The 24,668-nt window shown below is 38.2% G+C and overlaps 1 protein-coding gene across 5 annotated transcripts in view; it reads left to right on the plus strand.

The window, feature by feature from the left end:
- Positions 1 to 24,668, plus strand: part of ANKIB1 (ankyrin repeat and IBR domain containing 1) — a 194,872-nt gene that overhangs the window by 126,894 nt on the left and 43,310 nt on the right. For all 5 annotated transcript variants that reach the window (XM_067042497.1, XM_059073916.2, XM_059073914.2 and 2 more), the window contains 3 exons: positions 196 to 496; positions 15,779 to 15,961; positions 20,219 to 20,336. In XM_067042497.1, coding sequence (XP_066898598.1) covers positions 196 to 496; positions 15,779 to 15,961; positions 20,219 to 20,336 — 602 coding nt within the window. The remainder of the gene's footprint in view (positions 1 to 195; positions 497 to 15,778; positions 15,962 to 20,218; positions 20,337 to 24,668) is intronic.

Consider the following 24,668-nt stretch of genomic DNA (forward strand, 5'->3'; position numbering starts at 1 on the left):
GGTTTGGGGGTATTATTATTCTAGAATGGAGTTTTTTATAACTGAGAATTAGTCATTCAACCTATTTTGAAACAGTGCTTCAATAGAAATTGGATTAGCAGCTTAGAAGTAGAGGTTACCTTTTAAATGTATCTTCTGTGTACTATTTCAAGGTAGGAAAAAACTGATTTTCATCCTTTTCCTCTACCATTTTAGGACCTTTCTTTTTGGTAGAGATGGAAATCCAAATAAACGGAATGTGCACAATGAAACATCTATGCATTTGTTATGTATGGGCCCCCAAATTATGATATCGGAAGGAGCCCTTCATCCTCGCTTAGCACGCCCTGCGGAAGATGACTTTAGAAGAGCAGACTGTCTGCAGATGATTTTAAGATGGAAAGGAGCAAAACTTGACCAAGGCGAATATGAGAGAGCAGCTGTTGATGCTGTTGATAACAAAAAGAACACACCCCTGCACTATGCTGCTGCCTCAGGGATGAAAACCTGTGTAGAGGTAAAACTTTGGTGGTGGGTTGTTTTTTTTAATATTCTACATGGTAAAATCTGTGTCTTGGTAATGTGTAATAATCAGTTTTGTTTTACTTATCTTAACAGTTAATTTAGCTAGTCATTTCTGTCCCTTTTGTGGTTCTAACGGAATCAGGAGCCCTTGTTTTAGGGAAAACAAACCCATAAACATTCATCCTTGGAAATAAAATGGAATTAGGAGCAATTGAAAATTTGCTAACATTGCTGAAGATAACAGTCATCATACAAACTCTATGATATTGAGAGTAATAATTTTAGTAGAGATATGTTCTACATATTTTGCTTATTTTTAGAAGCCAATTTATAAAATTTATACATATGGCAAATCTTGACAAGTGGGACCTTTAGCTATATCTAGAATTGACCAGTTCCCTAAGCAATTGATAAATACTAATGAATACATTTATTGGGATCTTTTAAAAACATATATATATTAAAATGTGCTGTTTTTTTCTGTGTAGTCTGCATTAAAGTGCCTGAATACTATATTGTAATTGAGTTTTTCCATATATGTTTTTCATATATATATAAATATCTAACAACAGGCTTAGATAAAATCAACCATATAGTGTAGGATCTTATCTAAGCTAAGAAATCATTACTCTTTATACTGTCATCACTACTCTACATACAGAAGAACAGGTTTCTCTCAGCTATGCAGAGGTCAGTCCATACATAATTCTTAGAAGTTCTTTTGTATAGATGTATTTAAGTTTCAGTGGAGAGAATTATAGATTGAATCACAGAGTATCCACTTACCAAAAATGTAGGACCTTATTGGAAAAGCAATGATCCATATTAAATATATATTAGTCAGATTAAAATACATATCTGAAAATTTAGTGTTTCCTTAATGTTATTCATCTGTATAAACTTTATACTTCTAAATTGATAAATATACCAAAAAACATGAAGATTCTTCATTTTCTTACCCGTGTTAAAAGGTAATGGCCATTTAGGGACTTCCCTGGTGGCACAGTGGTTAAGAATCCTCCTGCCAATACAGGAGACACAGGTTCAATCTCTGCTTCAGGAAGATCCCACATGCTGCGGAGTAACTAAGCCCATGTGCCACAACTACTGAGCCCACACACCAAAACTACTGAAGCCCGCACACCCTAGAGCCTACGTGCTGCAACTACTGAAGCCCGCACGCTCTAGGGCCCATGTGCAGCAACTGCTGAGCCCATGTGCTGCAACTACTGAAGCCCGTGCAACTAGAGCCTGTGCTCCGCAACAAGAGAAGCCACTGCAGTGAGAAGCCCACGCACTGCAACAAAGAGTAGCCCCCACTCGCCACAACTAGAGAAAGCCTGCGTGCAGTGACGAAGACCCACTGCAGCCAAAAATAAATTAAAAAAAAAAAAAGGTTATGGCCATTTTTATGATTTCTTTAGTGTATCTGAAGTGTCAGTTATTTTCATTTCTAGAACCTTTCTGATCTTATCTTGTGTTTATTGCTGTTATTTGTGATACTTATTAATCTTTTAGAATCCTTGTCATTTCATCTTGGGTTTGTGTCACATTTGTCCACTAGTTAATTAGTAACAGTCGTTAACTTGAAACTAATTTTAAGCTTTGCTTTCTAACTTTGATTCATGGTGTGTTGGAAGGATGTTCTAGGATTTTGTGGGGAGGGAGGCTATTGGCAGAATTCCTGAGGCTTTTTACACACGTCCTTTTGTATATTGTTCTATGCCCACCTCATATGAAAGAATCACTGCCTATAGTGACTCATCATTGTTGACGGCACTGCATCATATTTCTCAAGTGAGAGTAGAAAATATCTTATTCTTGATAGTAATAATAATGCTCTTTTTTAAAAAATTTAATATCTTTATTTGAGTATAACTGTTTTACAATAGTGTGTTAGTTTCTCCTTTACAACAAAGTGAATCAGTTATACATATACATATGTTCCCATAACTCTTCCCTCTTGTGTCACCCTCCCTCCCACCCTCCCTATCCCACCCCTCTAGGTGGTCACAAAGCACAGAGGTGAACTCCCTGTGCTATGCTGCAGCTTCCCACTAGCTATCTAATTTACATTTGGTAGTGTGTATATATCCCTGCCACTCTCTCCAACTGCTGCTTTAATATCTTGCTTCCAAAAATTCTCTATAAGCATTGCTTTAGTAGTTCTTTTTTTTTTTTTTTTTTTAACGGTACACAGGCCTCTCACTGCTGTGGCCTCTCCGGTTGCGGAGCACAGGCTCCGGACGCGCAGGCTCAGCGGCCATGGCTCACGGGCCCAGCTGCTCTGCGGCATGTGGGATCTTCCCAGACCGGGGCACGAACCCGTGTCCCTTGCATCGGCAGGCGGACTCTCAACCACTTCGCCACCAGGGAAGCCCAGTAGTTGTTCATTTTGAAGTATGTTTGCAATTACATGTTATTAAATTATTTTTTAAAATTGAATATGGTGTTTATACCAAACATTGTTTTTTGCTCAGTGAAGGAAATTAGTACCAGGTTTATTTTGAACTGACAGACCAGATGATTTGCTTGGTGTGAATGTATATGTAAGGTTTATCTGTTTGATCTGTCAGCAAATCACTTCATACAAACCACACCATTTAAGGACTGTTTTCGTTTTTTGTGTTAAGAGGAGCTCTTTGAATGAATGTAAAACACCTCAAATAGAGCCCTATAAATACCTTCATTGCATTTATTCTAGTTGTCATCAACAGATTTTAGCACATCATTTTACCCATATAAAGCTATCTTAAATCTCTTATATATACTCGACTGTATACCCAGCCTTAGGTCTTAAATGACTTTTGATAATGTTTACTGTTAATTAAACCAGAAGAGTTTCATAAGGAAGTGTACATTAATTTCCAGAGGTCTTATGTTTTCTAGTTCTAGTGAGTAAAACAAATACATTGAAATACATAACCTACTATACAACTGTACTTCTTAGAGAATTAGTCCTCAAGTGTCTTAGTGTTTGTATAAGGTCTTCTAACATTCACAGTGCTCATTGGTACCAAGCATGTTATAAAGGGTTTGAGTTGAGTAAAAGACTATTATCAGATATTTACTAATTTTTTTCATTAAGCTCAGCTATCATAGTATGGTATAGAGGGCACTGGTTTCTAGTCTTGGTCCTCACAGAGTCTGTCTGTAAGACCTTGAGCAAATCACTCAACTTCTTTGAGATTATCAGTCTCAACCATCCAATAGGAAACTATCACAGTTATCTCAAAAGACCCCTTTTAGTGCAAATTTTCTCTTAATCTGTGATTGCAGTAAAATATATCCCATTTTCAGTGTCTAGCCTTTGAGGTTAAATTGATTATTTTACTCCATGGTTAAGGCCAAGCTATATATATATATATATATATTTTGTTGGTGGTGGTGTTTTTTTGTTTTTTTTTGTTTGTTTGTTTTTTGTTTTTTTGCGGTACATGGGCCTCTCACTGTTGTGGCGTCTCCCATTGCGGAGCACAGGCTCCGGACGTGCAGGCTCAGCGGCCATGGCTCACGGACCCAGCCGCTGCACGGTATGTGGGATCTTCCCAGACCAGGGAGACCAGGGCACGAACCCATGTCCCCTACATCGGCAGGCAGAGTCTCAACCACTGCGCCACCAGGGAAGCCTTATATTTTTTAACTCTTGAGGACATATCTATGGAAATACGTCTTTTCTAGTTGTTGAAGATGTTTTTCTCTCTGTGTTTATTTAAGGACAGAGCTGATAAAGTCAACAGTAGACAATTTCATATGTGCATTTAAACACATACTTTCCTATGGCTCATTATTTTGAACCATATAAATGAAATGTTTAAAAACTTCCCCTTCTCTCTGTAATAATTGTGTTCCATAGTCAGCTAAAAGGACACACACATACACACACAGAACATAACATAAAAGTATCTTTTTTGTTTTTTTAATTTTTAAATTTTATTTATTTTTGGCTGCATTGGGTCTTCATTGCTGCGGGCAGGCTTTCTTTAGTTGCGGTGAGCAGGGGACACTCCCTGTCTCTGCATGCCGTGTGGGGGGGGCCCTTGCTGCGATGGCCTCTCCCCCTGCAGAGCATGGGCTCCAGGCGCACGGGCTTCAGTAGTTGTGGCTCGCCAGCTCTAGAGCACAGGCTCAGCAGCCGCAGTGCACAGGCCTAGCCGCTCCCCTGCATGTGGGATCTTCCCAGACCAGGGATTTCTGAGGTCCGGCTCTGTGCAGGTAGAAGGTCCCGCGGGGGTCCTGTTTTCTGCTTCCTAGTCTGGGAGAAGAGAGTATCTGGATCTCTTCAGGCAAATGCAGGAAGTTCGGCAGCCACAGGAGGACAGGGTAGAGGGAAGACTGAATCTAAACGCTTCCCTCCTTTTTCTCTTGTGCTACTGGCTGCTGCCTCATGCTTTTTCCTCTCTTTCTGTCTCTCAGAAGTTGTGCTGAGAGAAAAAAACATAGGCCAGAAAAGGGATGCACCCTGGACTGGTGTTTGTGGTGTGTGTGTGTCCAGAAGCTGGAAACAGGTGGCCCAGATCCTCATTGGTGGTTGCCATGGAGACCCACCTAAGCCTCTTTCACCTGAGCTGTATTATCTGAAGAGGGCGCCACTCTGACCTGACAGTCACCTGAGAAGACCAGGGCGTGAGAGTGAGCCTGTGTCCAGATGGCATCCTCTGCCCTGTCCTCCCCCAGTGGGCACTTGGGGTGGCACAAACTGGAGGAGCCAGACCACGCTCGCTGCACCCTCTGTAGAGCCCTAGGTGGACCTGCTCGGGGCAGATGTTTCCAGCTACTTGGTGAATGGTTCCTGGCCAGAACCCACTCTTTCCACCCTCCCCCTCCACCAGGAGAGGGGTGATTCGGGAGCAGAGGGCAGGGACCTTCACCTTTAATCACCACATCCTCACCTGTCCTCCTCTTTGCTAATCCAAATTCTCTCCTTCCCTCAAGTCAAGCTCAAGTGCAGAAAGTTCTTCTGATGTTCTGGAGGAGGGGCGAGGCTGAGGAAATAATCCATGGAGAGAAGGAAAGGAAGTATTTGAGCTAACATGAGGGGCTGGCAGGAGCCCTCCTGTTGCTGTTCTCCCCAATCCCACATTCACATCTGGGCCTCCTGCCTGTCTCTGTGCTCTGGGCACTGTCACTTGCAGACTATTCTGGCTTTGGGCTCATGTGGGCCAGACTGCCCCTAACAGACATCAGAAACCGACGCATGCTGCCCTGTTGGGGGGCCTCAGGGGTGCTCGAGTGGGCACTAAGCTGCATTGTAATAGACCTCAAGTGATGCTGTACCAGGTACCAGGTGGTAGAGTGACTTCTGGATACACCTTGTCCTGACTGTACTGAAAATAAAGCAGAAGGCATCGCCAAGAAGAAATTAAACCATGCCTGATGAGCTGCCTCACACTGCTCACCCGCCTGCCTGCGTGTTTTGACTGTGTTCCTGGGTGAAATGCCACTTTGCGATTCCTCTGTGTCTGGTTCCATTAGGCTTATCTGCCGTCCCTTCTCATCCAGCCGCTCAAACAGGGGTCTTCTGTCAGGAGCTGGGCCATATACCTCTCTTGACCAGTTCACAGCCCAACAGTCCCAAAGATTGGGAAGGTCTCTTGGGGATGGGAGACTCCCATGTTTTGAGGAGCTGAAGTTGACCTCCTCGCACTCACAGTTCCCTGGTGGCCTCTACCCCAGGACCAGCTAAGGCCAGAGCAGCCTGGGGCAGGTAGCCAGGAGTCCCCACCTCTGAGCATCCCACCGCTATCCTGACATCCTGACGCAAGGGCAGAAATTCCAAGGCATTTCCATGCTGGGGAGAAGGGAAGAGTGGGATGAGAAGGCTTTGCTCTCCCTTTGGGAAAGTTGCTAAAAAGTGACGAGAAGAGGTCAGTGACTAAGTCACAAATTTATTCATGCAGCACGTATGTCTAGAGCACTGTTGTGTGCAGGCATACCAGTTGCTGGCTGAGGGTGCGTGACCCCATTCCCCTCCCCCTCGCTCCACGCTTCCCAGCCAAAGCCCCCGTGAGGCTGGGTCAGATGAGTAGAAGGTGGAATTCTTGCAGGAGAGTGGGGAGCAGAGACAGTATTAGACTTCAGAGCTAAATGCCTTTATCTTCCTGCCGCATAATCTTGGGTCCACCACATACCATTCTATTTGAATGAAAAAATTCATGCCGTGGATTAGTCTTAAAACCTCACCCTCAAACGGGTGCATGCACACACACACACACACACAGACAATGCACATGCACGCACACGCACACACACACAATTAACGTAAAAGAGATCATGCAGGTTCTGAACCATAAAAGGAAGATCCCTCTGCAGCAGTGTGCTAAGGACTCCTGACCTGTGACTTTGGGGAACATGCGCATAGATGACCAGGTTCTTAGCATCTTCCCTCTCAACATAGGTGTCCCCTTCCCTGTACTTTTCAGTGATGCCTTCAAGCAGGAGAAGGGGGATCATCAGGGATCCATGTTTGTGTTGACTGCTCATTTCTTTTCATCTGTTAACCTGTGGAGGCTTTGTGATTATCCATGCTGAGTGTGAGTTTGTACTGGGGAGAGAAGGTGGTTGTGTTTTTTTTCTCTCATTCGACATCAGTGGAGGTTGTCGAAGCATAGGTAAATATTCAGCAACCATTCAAATGGAGAAACACCAGTGGGGCCTGTGACATTGCCTCACAAATGGTGTTTGATTAATAAATTGGAGATGTGGAATTGCGAAGCCAATGGTGCAGGGCTGGATTAAAAACATCTTAATCATAGAGTTCTTTTGGGAACTTGCAGGTGTGACGGTATCAGTGGCTAAATATTGTGTATATATATATATATATATATATGTATATACATATATATATACATTTATATATATATATGGAATATCTAGCCCTGAAGTTTCTCATGCTATATTGCTGCCTAGTTGACAGTGGACATTCCAACAGTCTCTCAAATTCAGTGTTTCCAAAACTGTACTCAGTCTTCTCTACCCACCAGCTCCTCCTCTTGACTGCCTTATTCCTATTAATGATGCTACCATTATCCCCATATCTAGTCTTGATACCTGGATTTACCTTGGGACTGTTTTTGTTTTGTTTTGTTTTGTTTTGTTTTTGCGTCAAACTTATGCCACTCATTTGCAGAATAGAACTCTTCCTTGCCACTTTCAGCCAGCCCCTTCTTTTTATCTCTGTTGGCTACCTTCTAACACCTTCTAACAACAGGTGCTTATATCAAATCCTCACTTTGTATTTTTCAAAACTTCCTTGAGTAGGAAAATCTGGAGTTTCACAAGTATTTATCATTCAAAATTATTTATGAGATAAAAGTAACACAAAGAGGAGTGGGCTGCAATTGTTTGAAAATTAGAAATGCTTATATGTTGAACATTTATTAAGGCAAACTATAATTAAAGCCCCTTTAATTCTAATTTTTTCATATTTCAAAGAATTATTTCAAGAGTAAGCAAACTTTTTTCTGTGAAAGCCCAGAAAGTAAATATTTTAGCCAACTGCTCAACTATGCCACAGTATCCTGAAAGCAGCCATAGACAATGTATAAGTGAGCATGGCAGTGTTCCAATAAAACTTTGTTTATGGACATTCCCACTTGAATTTCTTATAATTTTCACATATCATGAAATAATCTTTTGATTCTTTTCAACCATTTGAAAATAGTTTTTAGTTTGTTGGTTATACAGGAACAGGCAGCAGGCTAGATTTGGCTCACAGGCCTTAGTTTGCAGTGGACCCCTGCATTATGCAAAGATTGGGAGAGGAAAGCAAAGATGACTCCACACTATAGAAGCTTATTTTAAATATGTAAAATAACATCAATATGTAGCAAGTCCTGTATGCTTTAAGTATACAAAGAACTTAAAAAATACTATGTAATGGATGCCCAGCTCACAAAAACGGAACTCCATTAAAATATAAATGTTACGAGAATTTAATACTATAAAAAACACTTTTTTCTTGGTTGCTGAGTTTTTGTTTTTCCACTTTGGAATAGAGATGGACTTTGGAGAGGAATGATGGGTTAGGTCTATTAGCAAGGCCCAGTTAAAAGTTCAGTGATTTTTCCTCCCCTTGGAGGACTTCCCTAGATCAAGCCTAGTCAATAGGCCTCATTTTATTTATATTGGTGCTTCACCCATCACAGTGATTCAAGAACTGGTTGATGTGACAGGGGTGGTGGTTGTGTTTGATAGTGCTTCAGCTCTTTGTGAAAAGCATTTTTTTTAATGAGTATTATCGTTAGATATTTCCTATGCATCCTTGTCCCTGCTTATTCAAAGCTTTAAGTGTAGCTGCTTATTGTTAGATCAAATAAAGGTCACTAGAAAACCAAAGGTGGTAAGTCACACTTCCCTTTACAGCTACAGAGGCTATTTGGCATTTTGACAGCTATCAGAATATTTCACACTTCATTGAAAAGCCAAAAAAAATCATTCACAAATCATACTAAAGTGTTTTTAGCACCTGGGGTTTTAAAACTGTAAAAAGAATACAGAAATTATAGTCTCATCTCAGCAACTGAGTAACTTTGTCTGTTTCTGGGCCTCAGTTTTCTAATTTTTAATCAAGAAAGTTATGATTTCATTATTGCCTCCAAAACATTATGATGCTAAGAGCTATTAATTATTTAGGCATTAACTGTTATAGGCATTGAAGGGAAGGAGACATCATTTAAATTTTACTTAGCCCAGAAGATTTCATGGGTAGTAGTAATATTTGAGTGGATGAGATTTCAGTTTAAGTATTTGGAGGAGGCTACTCAAAATATGGCCCTCAGCACATTTTGTAGCATCAGTAACGCCTGGGAGCTTGTTATAAGTACAAATTCTTGTGCCCCACAGATCTCCAGATTCCAAATCAGAATCTCTGGGGGGTAGAATCCAGGAATGCTTTAAACAAGTTTTACTGGTTATTCATTTGCATGTTATAGTTTGAGAAGCACTGATCTAGGTCTCAAACATATGCAGATGGAAGTATTTTGCAGAGGTTTGATAAGACAGATGACTTAAAATGAAGATAGAAGCCATACTAAGTAGAAATACTAATGCCAAGAATTTGGGTTTTATTTATAGAAAATTGAGCCATTTAAATTTTTTGATTGGTGGAGTGCTATTATGAAAGCAAATATAGTAAGATTAGCCTAATGGTTATAATGTAGAATAGAGTTGAAAGGGGGGACTTCTAAAGGAGTGGTTCTTAAAAGCCTTGCTACCCAGACAATGGTCCTCAGACTGGCATTGGCATGAATTTGGGTACTTGTTGGGAATGCAGAATCTCAGGCCTCATCTTAGATCAGCTGAGTCTGAATATGTAGTTTAACAAGAACCCCAAGGTGATTCATTCATACTCACATTAAAGTTTGAGAATCCTTGGTTTAGAGCAGTAGTCTGTGGGACATACAATGGAATCACCTGTAAAGAGTTCATATATTTAATCCCCACTCTAGATCACCCTAATATGACTATCAGACTACCCAGATGATTCATAAACAATTTGGAAACCTTTGTGCTGAAACAGTGGTTGTAACCATGTCTGCACAAAAAATCCCATAGTGTAGACCATATCTCAAATCAATAAAATTGGAATTTCTGAGAGTGGAACCCCAGACACTAGTATATTAAACTTCTCCAGATGATTCTAGTGTTCAGCCAAGGCTGAAAACCGGTCTACTAGGGGGAGTGACAGGAGTTAGAATATTATTGCACTAATTCTGCTGTGAACTGATAAAGGGCCTGGATTTGTATGGTGGTATTAGAAATGGAAAGAATGAGGCAGATGCATTTAGGTGACTTGGTCAGTTGATACAAGGAAAGTAAGGGAGAGAAAGGTTAAAAATGATGGAGACTTTAAAATGTTAATGTTAACAATGTTGAGCTATCTTTGGATAATATAATTTTCTCTCTTTGATTTCTTTTGCATTTTGTGAAACAATCTGCTATCGTATCTATAATTAGAGTAAAATAAATTTATTTTTAAGTAAACAGCATGGTTTTGAACCTAGTTCACTTTGAAGCATGCTAACAATTGACAGACATTTAAAAAGTGAGATGAGGTGTTGTATGTCAACTACACTTTAGTAGTAAAAAGAAAAAAAAATTAAAAGTGAAATGAGGTGAAGGAATTGGTTAGAAGGGAGGGAGAATATCTTGCATTTTCATTTAGAAGGAGATTGCGGTCTTAGATTATCCACATGAAATGGTATTCAGGCTATTGAAGATTAGAACTAACTGGGAGTAATGAATATAGATTTAGGATTAAATGTTATAGATAAGGAATCCAAGGAAAAGACTTTATAGATAAAATTACAGAATTAAAGTCACAGCATCAACTTGGAGAATGCCTGTGTTTAAAGGGAGTGAGAACAATAAGTGGCCTACAACAAAAACCAAAAAAGCAGAGAAGAGAACCAAAATAATACATTGTCGAGGATGCCAAGAGAAGAATTTCAAGGAGAGGAGGTAGTCATTTGATGTGCTTCAGAAAGGGCAAGGAATTACAAGACCGATAAGGCTGTTGGATTTGAGAGGTATTAATGACTTTCAGGAATATTATAGTGAAGTGGGCAGAGTAGAAGCCAGATTGCTGGGAGAAATTGAGTAATTTGCTGAGGAAGTAGAGAGAGAGTGGATGTCAGTCACTAAATTGACATATGTGGCCAAGAGAGAAAGTAAAGTATTGGGGAAGTGACAAGAAGGCTAACAGAATTAAGATAGGGGACTCCTATACCAGGAGCCAGTAGAAAGTCAGAGAGTGAAGATGGAGGGAGTAATGGAGTGCTCAAGGTCATAGAGGAAACAGATGAGGAAATGGTAATTTTACAACCAGAAGAGACTAAGAATCATCTTTTTTTACATTTTTTTTCAAGATTATATAAGCCTCATTTTATAGATGGACCTGGTAAACTGAGACTTAACAGAAGTTAAATGACTTGTTCAGAGTCAACCAGCCATTTAGATGATGGATCAAAGGGGTGGGAAGGGATTTGTCATGAACTAGGGGCTGTCCTTCCCCCCTTCCTCTGGGATTATGAACAGAAAGGAAGGCAAAATCGATAAACGGATGCACTGAGATAGTGATAATTGGATGTTTCTTTTTTTAATTTTTAAATTAAATTTTATTTTTTTAACATCTTTATTGGAGTATAATTGCTTTACAATGGTGTGTTAGTTTCTGCTTCACAACAAAGTGAATCAGTTATACATATACATATGTTCCCATATCTCCTCCCTCTTGCATCTCCCTCCCTCCCACCCTCCCTATCCCACCCCTCTAGGTGGTCACAAAGCACCGAGAGCTGATCTCCCTGTGCTATGCGGCTGCTTCCCACTAGCTATCCACCCCTACGTTTGGTAGTGTTTATATGTCCATGCCACTCTGACTTCGTCCCAGCTTACCCTTCCCCCTCCCCATATCCTCAAGTCCATGTTCTAGTAGGTCTGTGTCTTTATTCCAGTCTTACCCCTAGGCTCTTCATGACATTTTTTTTTTCCCTTAGATTCCATATATATGTGTTAGCATACGGTATTTGTTTTTCTTCTGCTGACTTACTTCACTCTGTATGACAGACTCCAGGTCCATCCACCTCACTACAAATAATGGATATTTCTTTTAAGGTAGAAAATTGTATGTACCACCAAGTGTCTGAGATAGGCTAAAAAACACATTTGAATAAAACATTCAGTTCTCTTTGCTTGAGAGTGGAGAAAATGATACTTAGAATGCTTTGGTTGAAGCATTTAAAAACTACCTCTTCAGAACCACGTGTAACACCCTATTATGTAAAAGCAAAACACCTGACTTTATGCAGCAAAAGTTTAACTAACAGATGTCTTGACATCTTCTGCTTTCTTGTGTTCCAGCCTTAGGCCCCAAAGGTCAGTATGCTGAAATTCTTTTTTAAAAAGTAATCCTCCAGTGTCAGGCAGTACTGGTGCTAGCTAGCTAGCTTCTTTGCCAAAGGTAGCATATACGTTGATTTTCCTTGCCAAGACAAATGCTGTAAACGTGGACCCTCTGTTCCATCACTGTTTATGAGTTTCTGTACAGGTATCAATTGCAGCAATGAGATACAGGTTTTTGTGGCCCCTCACCCCACTCCCATCAGACTCATTTGGGGACTCCTTTTGAATTACCAATCAAGGCAAGAAGTCTCAAGTTCTAAAAATAGTCAACATTGACTCTCAACAGTGACTTCTTGCACATCCCCTCTCCACACATCCTTTTTTTTTCTAAACCCCAAGGAATGCAGTCTATACTCTGGAAGGTTCCTCTTACCAATATTCTGGAATGGCACAGCCTCTTAAATTTTGTCTTTACTTTTGCTAAAGACTAGGGTGATTAAGTTAAAAGTGATTTATCTTGTTGGCTAATATTTAGAATCTCTTCTGTGGTAGTATCTGTTGTGGAGATAAATCAAGTCATGGCTTTGAAAGCCATCCCAGTGTGCATTTCTGCTACTCTGAATATCAAAGAACCATGGAGTCAAGTCAGCTCGCAGTTCTGTAGCAGCCAGAAGCAAATAGTCTGTTTTGTGTTAGTGAAGCAGAAAGGCTGAAAACAGTCATAGACCCTGCAATAGGTATAAGTCTGTGGACTTAATACAAGTCGCCAGTATTGAACAGAGAAGGTAATATAAATGTGTCAGTTTCCATGCCACACAGGCCATAGTCTAGGGTCATTGCTTGTCAAAGTTTAATGTGCATAAGGATCTCCTGGAGATGAGAATCAGATTCTGATTTAGAGTCCTGGAGTGGGAGGGACTTGGGTGGTAGCCCTGAGAGTCAGCATTTCTAACAAACCCCCTGGTGTCCCCGAACCACATTTAGACTAAAAAGGTTCCAGGTGGTAAATAGCAGCTGATATGACCTTGCCTTCAGGCTCTAGAAGGTGGCCTCAACAGTGACTGCTGAGAGCTATTGCTTCACAGATTTTTTTTTCTGTAAAGGGCCAGATGTAATGGGTAAATATTTTAAGCTTTGTGACCACAAGTCTGTGTTTTATATTCTTCTTGGTTTGTTTGTTTGCTTGTTTTTACAACTTAAAAAATGTTTTAAACCATCTTAGCTCTGAGGTATACCTTTGGCTTAGAGCAAGAAGCCTAAGTCATATCCATTGGGCTTGTCAAGTTAGCCCATAGCTTCCAGGCCTGGCATTGGTATAATAAGTCCCTTATTTTATCAGGGCCTCTTGAGATGACTGTGGAGGAACCATAAGGATTAAGGATGACAGCCCCAAAAGCAATAAAGACCTTTACAGGAAGATCCGTGTGTTTGTTGGAGGGAGAAGAGATAAAATTATTGGGAAGAAAATGAAAAGGAGCTACCATTTTTATTAACCCACATAAAAAATGAAAATCTCTAAAAAGTATTCACATTTAGATCATAAATAAGATCTGGCCAGAACTTTATGGTGGGCCCAGAATACATTTGACTTCTTTATTTTGTGATCAGCCTATTCTTTGGGTCAGTACAATGTCCAGTCATGGTTAAGAACTTGGTCAGACTTGTGTCTGAATCCCAGTTCTACTGCTTATTAGTTGAGTAACTTTGGTCAACTTGTTTAACTCTTCTGAAACATTATAATATCCCTGCCACTTGGGGTTGTTAATATTAGGTAAGAATAAGTATTTGAAGTCCCAGCATAGTGCTTAGCACTTAGAAAACAATAAGTGGTGGCTGTTACTGTGTTGTTATGGTTGTGACTGAATTCTATAAAATAATCAGCTCCATGACTAATTTTCAGGCTGTCCTTTAGGGTTGTCCTAGATTATGGCCCTCATGGTATTCATGTCCTTGTTAATGTCTCTGCAGACATACTGGGGAACCTTGAATCTATAGCCCTTAATAACAACATATTTAACTTCTGCAAAACCAGCAGAAACCTCAGTAGTGAACAAGTCAAGTCCCTATTCCATGTAATTTTAAAAGTGGGATTTCCCTGGGTGAAATCCTACCTTTAAATATCAAGAGATTTGATAGAGGATCTTCCCAACTTGGCTATCAGTAGCTATTCCCATTGCTTATTTGGAGGAATATTGAAAACAGTTTTGCTTCAGTGATTTGCTCAACCAAATTTTATTTCGGCGTTTAGCTGGATAATGAACGATACAAATGAAAACTTTTGTCCGCCTTGTCAGGACATCCAGGTATTAGTGGTTAAAGTAACAGTATTGGCTGTGTCCTTCTTGTTTAAGAAAAGATTTATAGAAATGTATAAAATTTAGAACATTGAATGACTATAAAATTATTCATTTTTAAGTAAAACTTTGGATTGGACAAAATGCTTAAGAATTTCTTTGTAAAGTTTGAGAAATTGGTTTGTTGTTGTTTTTAACCAAAGGAAGTCATTGTGTGTGTTTTTTTAAAATAAATTTATTTCATTATTTATTTTTATTTTTGGCTGCGTTGGGTCTTCGTTGTTGTGCGCGGGCTTTCTCTGGTTACAGCAAGCAGGGGCTGCTCTTCATTGTGGTGTGCGGGCTTCTCATTGTGGTGGCTTCTCTTGTTGGGAGCACGGGCTCTAGGCGTGGGCTTCAGTAGTTGTGGCATGCAGGCTCAGTAGCTGTGGCTCGCGGGGTCTAGAGTGCAGGCTCAGTAGTTGTGGCGCAAGGGCTCAGTTACTCTGCGGTATGTGGGATCTCCATGGGCCAGGGCTCGAACCCGTGTCCCTTGCATTGACTGGCAGATTCTTAACCACTGTGCCATCAGGGAAGCCTCAAAAGGAAGTCATCTTAATGCTAATAAGCAAGAATTGCTAATCTTAAAATTAGAAGCCACTAGTATCTAAATAACTTTTATTGTCATTTCAGATACATACTGTTGAATTTTTGTTGTGCTTTATTAAAATTTTTCTAATAGGCAGCATGAAATAACTTGTCATTTAAATCTATAGTTGCAAATTTTTGTTGTTGTTGTTTTTTAAATAAATTTATTTATTTTGGGCTGCATTGGGTCTTTGTTGCTGCATGTGGGCTTTCTCTAGTTGTGGTGAGTGGGGGCCACTCTTCCTTGCGGTGCATGGGCTTCTCATCGAGGTGGCTTCTCTTGTTGGAGAGCAGGGGCTTTAGGCGTGCTGGCTTCAGTAGTTGTGGCTCAAGGGCCCTAGAGCACAGGCTCAGTAGTTGTGGCACATGGGCTTAGTTGCTCTGCGGCATGTGGGATCTTCCTGGACCAGGGCTTGAACCCGTGTCCCCTGCATTGGCAGGCAGATTCTTAACCACTGTGCCACCAGGGAAGTCCTATAGTTGAAAGTTTTTGAAAAAATCTTTTTTAGCTTTTAGTAAAACATGGAGGAGACTTGTTTGCTGAGAATGAGAATAAAGATACTCCTTGTGATTGTGCTGAAAAGCAACACCACAAAGATTTGGCCCTCAATCTGGAATCTCAAATGGTATTCTCACGAGATCCTGAAGCTGAAGAAATAGAAGCTGAATATGCTGCATTAGACAAACGAGAGGTAAGTTTTTTTTAATAAAAAAACTATATGGATTTTATATTAAATTTTATTTTTTTCTTCTTTAAAACCCAGTTTGTGTGGTCTTCTTTGCAATATGCTAAATATCCTGTGATCTACATAGCCATAAGTATGAAAATACATCTAGAAAACGTGGAGGTGGTGTCTGTTCTTTAGCATATGTAAGTATGTTTAATTACATATAAATAGAGATGCTGACTCCAAGACTCCAGTCCTGTACTTCAGTCTCTGCCTGTCTTCTGGATTGCTCTTATCAACAAACATGCTTTGGTAACTCCCATCTTAAAAAACAAAACAACCTCTCGATTGACCACTCTTCCCCAGCCCTGTCCCTCTCCCCCTTCACTTGTAGCCCCATATCTCTGATCTTCATATGAGAAAAACAAAACTTAAGAGCTGTGTATACATACCAACTTCCTCAACCTTCCCTTCACTCTTCAGCCCATTGCAGTGTGACTTTCTTCCCTTCTACTCTGATAGAACTGCACTGATGTGGACATCAAGAGTCACTGTGTTGCCAAATCCAGTAGGTGTTTTTCTTACTTGAATTCCTCAGCACCACTTAACATAATTAACCACTCCCTTAGTGAAGTACTCTTCCCTTGGCTTCAGCGACATTGCTTTCTGGTTTTCCTTTACGTCTTCCTTGTCTCAGTAAACATTACCTCCATCCACTCAAGCATAATTGTGGCGAGCATTCTCGATTCCTCACATACAAGCAGTCTGGGAATTCTGTCAGTTTACCTCCAAAGTTATAAGCTAAATCCATTTACTCCTCCCATTCTCTACTCCTACCTCCTTAGGTCCTCTCCACCTTTACTTCTCATCCGAACTACTATAGTAGTTTCCTGACTGGTCTCCTTCCTTCTGTTCTTGTCCCCTTAGAATCCATTTTGTGCACGGTAGCCAGAGTGCCTTTTAAACTTAAATTAGATCGTATCACTTAAACCATAGACTGACTTTTCATAGCACTTAGAATAAAATCCAAACTGTTTGCTCAGATATAAGACCTTATACGGTCTCGCCACTATTTACCTCTCCAACATCATCTCAAATGTTTTTTCCTGGCACACTTTGCTCTAATTGTACTACCTAGACTATACTAAGGCTTTTGTATTTCCTGTTCCTTATGTCTAAAATCATTTCCCAAGTTTTCTCTTGACTATATCAGTTCTACAGAGAGGCAGTCTTAGACCATTCTTTCTGAAGTAGACCCCTCTCCTTCCATTATTCTTTACCATATACCCTGTTTATTTTTCGTAGCACTTATCACATGCTATAATTATTTTGTTTATATATTTTAATAGTTTACTTGTTTACTGCCTTTCTCTTTTATTAGATTGTCAACTTTGTGAGGGCCAGAACCATAACTGCCTTATTTGGCAGAATATTTTCAGTGTCTAACACACTGCATGCACAGTGGGCATCCATAAATATTTCTTAAATAAAAAAATTGTTATAAGACACAGTACATTTTTTCCTCTGAAAATGATTCTGATTCTTCAGTGTTCAGTGCTAACTTGATTCTGAGAGGACTTATATAACTGTTATTTGTATGTGTTTAGGCACTTTTATTTGCCATTCCTCTTTAAATTAGTTTTCTTTTTCTTTCTTGGTATCAGTATTGGACTGCTTTGAAGGTTATTGCTGGTTTGTGTTAATCTGAAAAAGAAGCAGTTTATCTTTGCAGCAGGAAAGAGAAAGTCACCTTCATTTTAATCCCTCCTGCAGAAGAAAGGGGTACTGCCCGCTTGGAACTGAGCAATGTATAGAAATGCTTCACATGACCTAGTTATAGTTCCATTGCAGAAATTCAGAGTGAATATGTTACATGTTCATGAAGGCAATATGTCTTTCTCCTTCAAAGACTGTTTTTCTTCCATTGTAAATTATTTAAGTTTTAAACTGTGCATTTAAAAAAAAGAATCTATACAGATTGCTTTATATCAATATTATTCCTTTCTTAATGTATCTAAAGTCTAATTTTATTTGGTTCAACATAAATTAGGTAGAATGATGGCTAATCTGAAAAAGAACACTTAGGAAATATACCAGGAAATAAAAAGTTGCCACCACTGGGAATATCAGGAAATATTGGTTTTCATTGCTGAGGCAGGAAAGATACCTGGAGTCCCAAATCTGAACTTGGAACACAGTTTCTAGAAGCAATGTTATATATAGTGTATAAATTCTAGACTGGAATGGGTACTACAAATTTAATCATTAAAGGATTTGGTAGATATTTGCAGGACAGTGTGGTTCATAAATTATATTAAAAGCAAACTGTACATGATGATTTGGGGGCACTTTTTAAAGGATAGTTTGGGTTAAATTTCCCCTTTTTCCTTTTTTAGTTAATCCCTATATAGAATAGTTTAGGTTAAATTTTTATTTCTTTTTCTACTTAAGGTTATAGGATACCTGTAATATGTAGAGATTCATGGCAGTGTAGCTGAATGCATATATAGGTGTAGTAGACTATTAATACAGTGTGATATGAAATGTATTCAGCATTAAGTTTTTACTATCATTTGTAAAAAGAGTAACACTGCATACTGATTTAGTGCGTGCTCTTCCCCTGTTTAAAGCTTTTAACATCCCCAGTGATTTTTCTTTAATTTTTTTTTTTTGGCCGTGCTGAGTGGCATGTGGGATCCTAGTTCCCTGACCAGGGATCGGACCCGCGCCCCCTGCGTTGGAAGCATGGAGTCTTAACCACTTAATCACCCACCGTGATTTGTTTGTTAGGTAAAGAGTTTGTATACTTAAGGATGTTTGTGTTTTTATAACTTTTGACATTTTAAATTTACTGATTGTCTCAAATTCCTTATATATTAAAAGCAACACACTTTTTATGTTTAAATCGTGGCAGTTTCTTTTGCAGTCAAGTCTGTCAGTCTTTCCTGTCATTAATACACTCATTGCTTATATATGCTTCCCTGCCAGAAGACATCTTAGGATCAGGAAACTTATATCAACTGAGAGAAATTACCCTTGGTGAATAGAGTTCCCACCGTATGGGGTTAAGTAAGAATTGATGAAATGGTTTCCATGATAATCAAAACAACAAAGCAAGAAATAAAGATAATATCTAATTTTAAAATATCTATGAATCAGCTATAAGGGATAGGGCTTACTGACTGCCCAGAACTCTCTGGAATGTGTGATAGATGTTACCAAAGGACATCCTCAGTGGTTGTTATTCTAATAAGTATTTGAGAATTTTTACTGCTTTTTAAGTTACGGTCATTAGTTCTATGCTTACTGCAGTAAGCTGGTTACATCTGTTTAAAGGATTGAAATAGATATGTGTATCAATATTAATAATAACACAATATTGAATAAAAATAAAAGCAAACTGCTTAGCGATATATTTAATGTTATGCCATAATATTATGATCGCTACAAATCAAATTCATGATAGTGATTGCAGTAAGCAAGAATAGGGAAATGTAATGGGGAAAACATGTCACAGGTTATTTTAGCTTTTATAAATTTCTGAATAGTGAGACATTTGTGATTTTATTCCTTGTATGTTTTCTGTTAAAAGCAAAGAAAAAAAGTATAAAGGATAACAAAAGAATTTTAAAAACCTGAAATGATACAGTACCTTTATGAAGAAAACTAAGAAGCATTAACACTTGAATAAACAGAGAGAATACATTTATGATAAGAAGTTGAATAGTATGTCATAACCACTTCTCTCCAAATTAATTAATAGGTATCATATAATCCCACTAGCAATCCAGATTGTATCTTAATAAGTATAAATGTTGGTGGTTCAGTGATTAAAAGGGAATCTAAGTGAAAACATACATTGATATATTCACATACAGTTGATTTGCAAAATGAAAAGACTGGATAAAAATACTTGAGAACTTTAATCATGACCGTTGCTCAGTGGCGGGATTATAGATTTTTATTTCTAATTCTTTTTTGTATTATTCAGATTTTTAAAAGTATGAAGTAAGATGGTTTTGTCATTATAGTATGATTCTTTTGTTTTAGAATGATAAGGTACATGAGACTAGGCATCCACTTTCCAGCTTAAAAAAGACTTTGTGAGAGAGTAGTTTGAAGTCCATGATAGTGGAACATAATATAGAGCCTTTTTAACTTCATTGCCAAACTGGAACTGGAAGGTTAAATAAATGATAATCATATATATTTATTTATAGGCATTTAGAACTTCCTAATAGTATAATAGCCAATTAAACTTTGTTTTTCTTCTTTTTAAAGCCATATGAAGGATTAAGACCTCAGGATCTTCGTAGGTTGAAAGATATGCTTATTGTGGAAACAGCAGACATGCTCCAGGCTCCACTGTTTACTGCTGAAGCTTTACTTCGAGCTCATGGTAATGAAAGAAATGTGCTTCTGATAACACAAGTGCCTTTTGAAACTTTTCAGAGTTAAAAGGTGGCTATTTTAATGTTTTAATATAAAACAGAATTGTTTGCCAAACAAGCCTAAGTTCATTTTTGTGCAGCAGTTACTGCAGTACTGTACTCAGCATCCTCATAACATTTTGTATTTTGAAGTATAAACTGGCTACAAATCGTAGAGAGAAACAGGAAATTTCCTTTGAAAATTGAGCTACTAAATCAACTTATAGATTGTCTAATTTTAGAAATGTATCTGATTTGAGCAGGGTTGAGAGTTGGAATCCATAGTCCTAGTCCTGGTTTTGACATTAATTTTTACTAAAGTCAATTAAATAAAGTTAACTAACAGTTGTGTTATTAGTATTGTCAGTTGTATTTATTTTATGTAAAAGCTGTTTCTCACCATGAAATACACAAAGAGAAATTTAGAGTCAAGGCAAGAATATGTTATTCCTTTTAAGGTGAGGTTTTTTGTTTGTTTTTATTTTTTTGAGGACATTACCAAATTTACTTAGGAAAAGTGCTCAGCTTATTTTAAGTTCTCTGTGATACTTAGTATAACCATTCTGGGAGTTGTTACATGCTGAGTTGGACCCTCTCATTGCACACTTGATATTTGACATTTTGGCTTATTTCAAAGAGGTTTTTTCTGGTTTAGAAATTATTTTTAAAAATAGAAAGGTAAATGGTTCTTCTCATCCAGTAATTTTGAGGCATACCAGTCTGTTTTAACTATAAATCTTTACCATCTGTACTAAAATAGAATGTCAACTTCCAAAAATTTTTATATAATGTTTTGAAAAGGAGAAAATTTAAAACTGCGTATTTCATCATCCTTTGATCACCTCTGTGAATAATTTGGTATATAACCATCCAGAATCACTAACTTCAATATTGATATTTCCCAGAGTTCTGTACTTGACACTCTTTTCCACTTTATATACCAGTGGCTCTATATTTTAGTATAAATAAGGATAGCCTGGGAAACTAACCAGAGAATCCTAGGACGACTTCCAGAGAGTCTAAGTCTTTAGATGAGGGATGCAGCAAAAAAAGTGTGTTGTAAACAAGCCTTATGAAGTAGACCGTTTTCTGAGAAATGGTTGTTGCTGTGAACTTTTATCTAATAAAACCAAGGGTTTCAAAAACCACCTAATAAAGAATATATCTATATCTACCACCTGACCTTAATAAAGTATTCAAGGCTTTATTTCTAAATGCCTTTTTAACATTTTCTCCTCAGCCTAAGGATGTCCATACCTGAACTCATCATTTCTTCCACTGTCTTGATAAATGGACTGCCACATTAATTTAATCACCCTAACTAGAAACTGGGAAGTCATACTTTCCTTCTCCATCCCTATTATATTTGGCCACAGTCTCATCATTTCTCTTCCTAAATATCTCTCATCCTCTCCCCATCCTCCCTAGCTCTTTTCATTCTCACTGCCACTGACTTAAATTCAGGTTGTCATTATTTTTCATCTAAATTGTAGTCTCTGCTGCTGCCATTCCTCTTCATCCTTATTCATTTTTTATATTGCATTTTAAAATTTTGAGCATGTAACTCCCCTGCTGAAAAACCCTTCACTGGCTCTCCACAGACTTAAAATATCCCAGCTCTTTAGTAGACCTTCATGACCCAGGCTTCTTTACCTGGGCTGTTAATCTTCCCATTTATTTACCCACTCCTGCTTGTCCTTATTAATCACTCTTCCAGGAAACCTTTTCTGCTTATGTGTTCCCAAGTATTCACTGAGAGCCTTCCTGTCTCTTCCCATTATATCCTGTGCATGTATGTGTCGTATGCTTAGAATACAATATTGTAATAATCTCTTTATTTGCTTTTCTTCTACATTAACCTGGGAGCTCTTAGAGGACAGCTTTTTATTGTTTTTTTGTTTCCACACTATCTGGCATCCCTTAAGCCCTCAGAACATAGTTACAAAATGAATAGATAATATATCTGAAATGTTATTTATATATTTAAAAATCCATCTTTTTATTTTAAAACTATTCTTCTCCATTGCCATCTTTTAAAATTTTGAAGTAAATCCTTTGGGGAAAAAATTTAGACCTGGTTCAAAAATGACATTGAGAAGTTCAGAACAGTTTTTTAAATCTTAGAATTTAAAGATAAAATATTTTCCTCTTAGTCAGTAATAATACTTAACAGTCATAAAAACTTGTAAAGAAATACCAAATACCTTAAATTGTGTTTCTTTTGTGTGAGATTCACAGCACCCCGTCCTTTGCTTGAGCTTTCAAATAAAGAGAGTACATTTAAATACAATGTAGAGCTGGCATAAAAGTAGAAGCTATTCATCTGTGAGGAGCTGTAACGTGACAGTTGTATTAGTTAGGGTAGGCTGGCTGCTGAAATGAAAGTATTGAGTCAAACACAGTAAACATTTATTAATCATAATAGTCTAAAGTGTTAGGAATGGGACAGGGGCTCTGCTCCACAGTTACTCTGACCAACTGAGGCTCTGCCATATTAACAAAGTAGCTTCTGAGGTTGCCCGGATTATCTCCATTCCAGACAACCAATCAGAAAGGAAAAAGTGTGGAGAAATAGGTGTGGGAAGTTTTTTGAGCCAGTCCTGGAAGTGGCATAAATCACTCCTGCACCTATTCCACTGACCAGAATTCAGTCACATGGTCACACTTAACTGCAAGCATCAGTTCTACTTTGTAGAACTGTTGTGTAGTACTTATGGCCATTTCTGCCACAGGTATCTACACTCAGCTAAATTATATAATATATCATAATTCTAACTTACAATATTATATAGAATCTAAGGCTAACTTAACTAGTGTTAATTTTATTGTAATTAAAACAAAGATTTTCTTCTCTGGTGTTTACACATTGTGTCATCAAGTATTTTTAAATGATCACCTCCATTTTCATTCCATTGATATTTCCCTAAGTTACTTCTTTTATATAGTATTCCAATAACGTGATATCTAATTGGATTCTATTACTTGACATTTGTCTATTCTCTGATAACTTTTTTGATAACTTAAGTGTTCTATATTTCAGTCTCTGATTAAGGCATATAATAGAGGCTAATGCAGGTTTTCAGATGGACATCTCTTCTATATTGTTTAGGTAATATCAGTGACTTTTTGATAATCAAATAAGATTTTCAGAGATAAATGATGCTAGTGAATAATAAAGACAGTGCACAGAGCTGCAGTTTATACTAATTGCTGTCAAAATCTGGATGGGCTCTGTTTCAGAGCTATTAAACTGAACTGTTTGTTAGATTTATAGATTATATCCTTGGTAACATTCATTCAGCTTTCCACAGGAAAATAGATTTAAGTATTATGTTATCTACTGTCAAATTTAGTCCCAAAGTAATGAGGTTGAAGACAGAAGACAGAAATGTTAGGCAGTATTTACTGAGTAGTAATTGAATTTTAAGGATGACTCTGTTAAGAATACAAAGGTCATTTTCTGAGCATTTCCTCAGTAATAAAAGTAACTTATGTAGTTCAAAGCTACCTAATGAGAAAATAAGTAAAATTTACTTACCTGTTTTTTAAAATATGAGACCAAGGCAAGTTTGCTTGTCCTTAGAGTAAATGTATACTGAAGTATTTTTTAAATCTCCTTTGGAGACTCATCATTTCTATAGGTAATTAAACATCGGTAGTCCACACCTCCTCTCACTCTACTCTATTCCTACGAAATGACATCTTCTCCCACGGCTTTCATAGATACAGATTTCTCCCTCTAAGACTAGACTTCTGAGCTCTATACACTTATATATAACTGCCGATTTGAAAGCACCTCTAGGATATCTCAAAAGCCCCTTAATCTCATCATGTCTAAAATTAAAATCATGCTTTTAAACCTGTACCTGAGTCTCTGGTATTCCCTATTTACATGGGATGGCAGGACCAACCAACCAACGTGGAAGACTCTGGACAACAACTTTGACATTTCCTTTCCCTCAGACCCTATATCCCATTGTTACCAAATTTTCAGTCTCACGTCCCAGATCTTAACTTCTTCCTTTCTCTTCATCTCCACTGCAGCCAACCATGGCCTTGGCTGCCATAATCTCTCAATGGTACTTCCCAGTAGCCTCCTTTCTAGTATACCTTTCCCTCCACTCTCACCGTATCCAATTGCTTTGTTATTCCATACTGTAGTCAGAATGATCTTTTCAGATCTAACCGTGACAACCTGTTCTTCCTAACCCTAAGCCCAGTTTTCACTGGCTTCCTGTCACTTCTAAACTGATGATAGGAGTATTATTAAAAGTCCTACATGGCCTAGTCCCTGTCTGTTT

Source organism: Kogia breviceps, chromosome 9 (genome assembly GCF_026419965.1).
Source record: "Kogia breviceps isolate mKogBre1 chromosome 9, mKogBre1 haplotype 1, whole genome shotgun sequence".
Lineage (NCBI taxonomy): Eukaryota > Metazoa > Chordata > Mammalia > Artiodactyla > Physeteridae > Kogia > Kogia breviceps.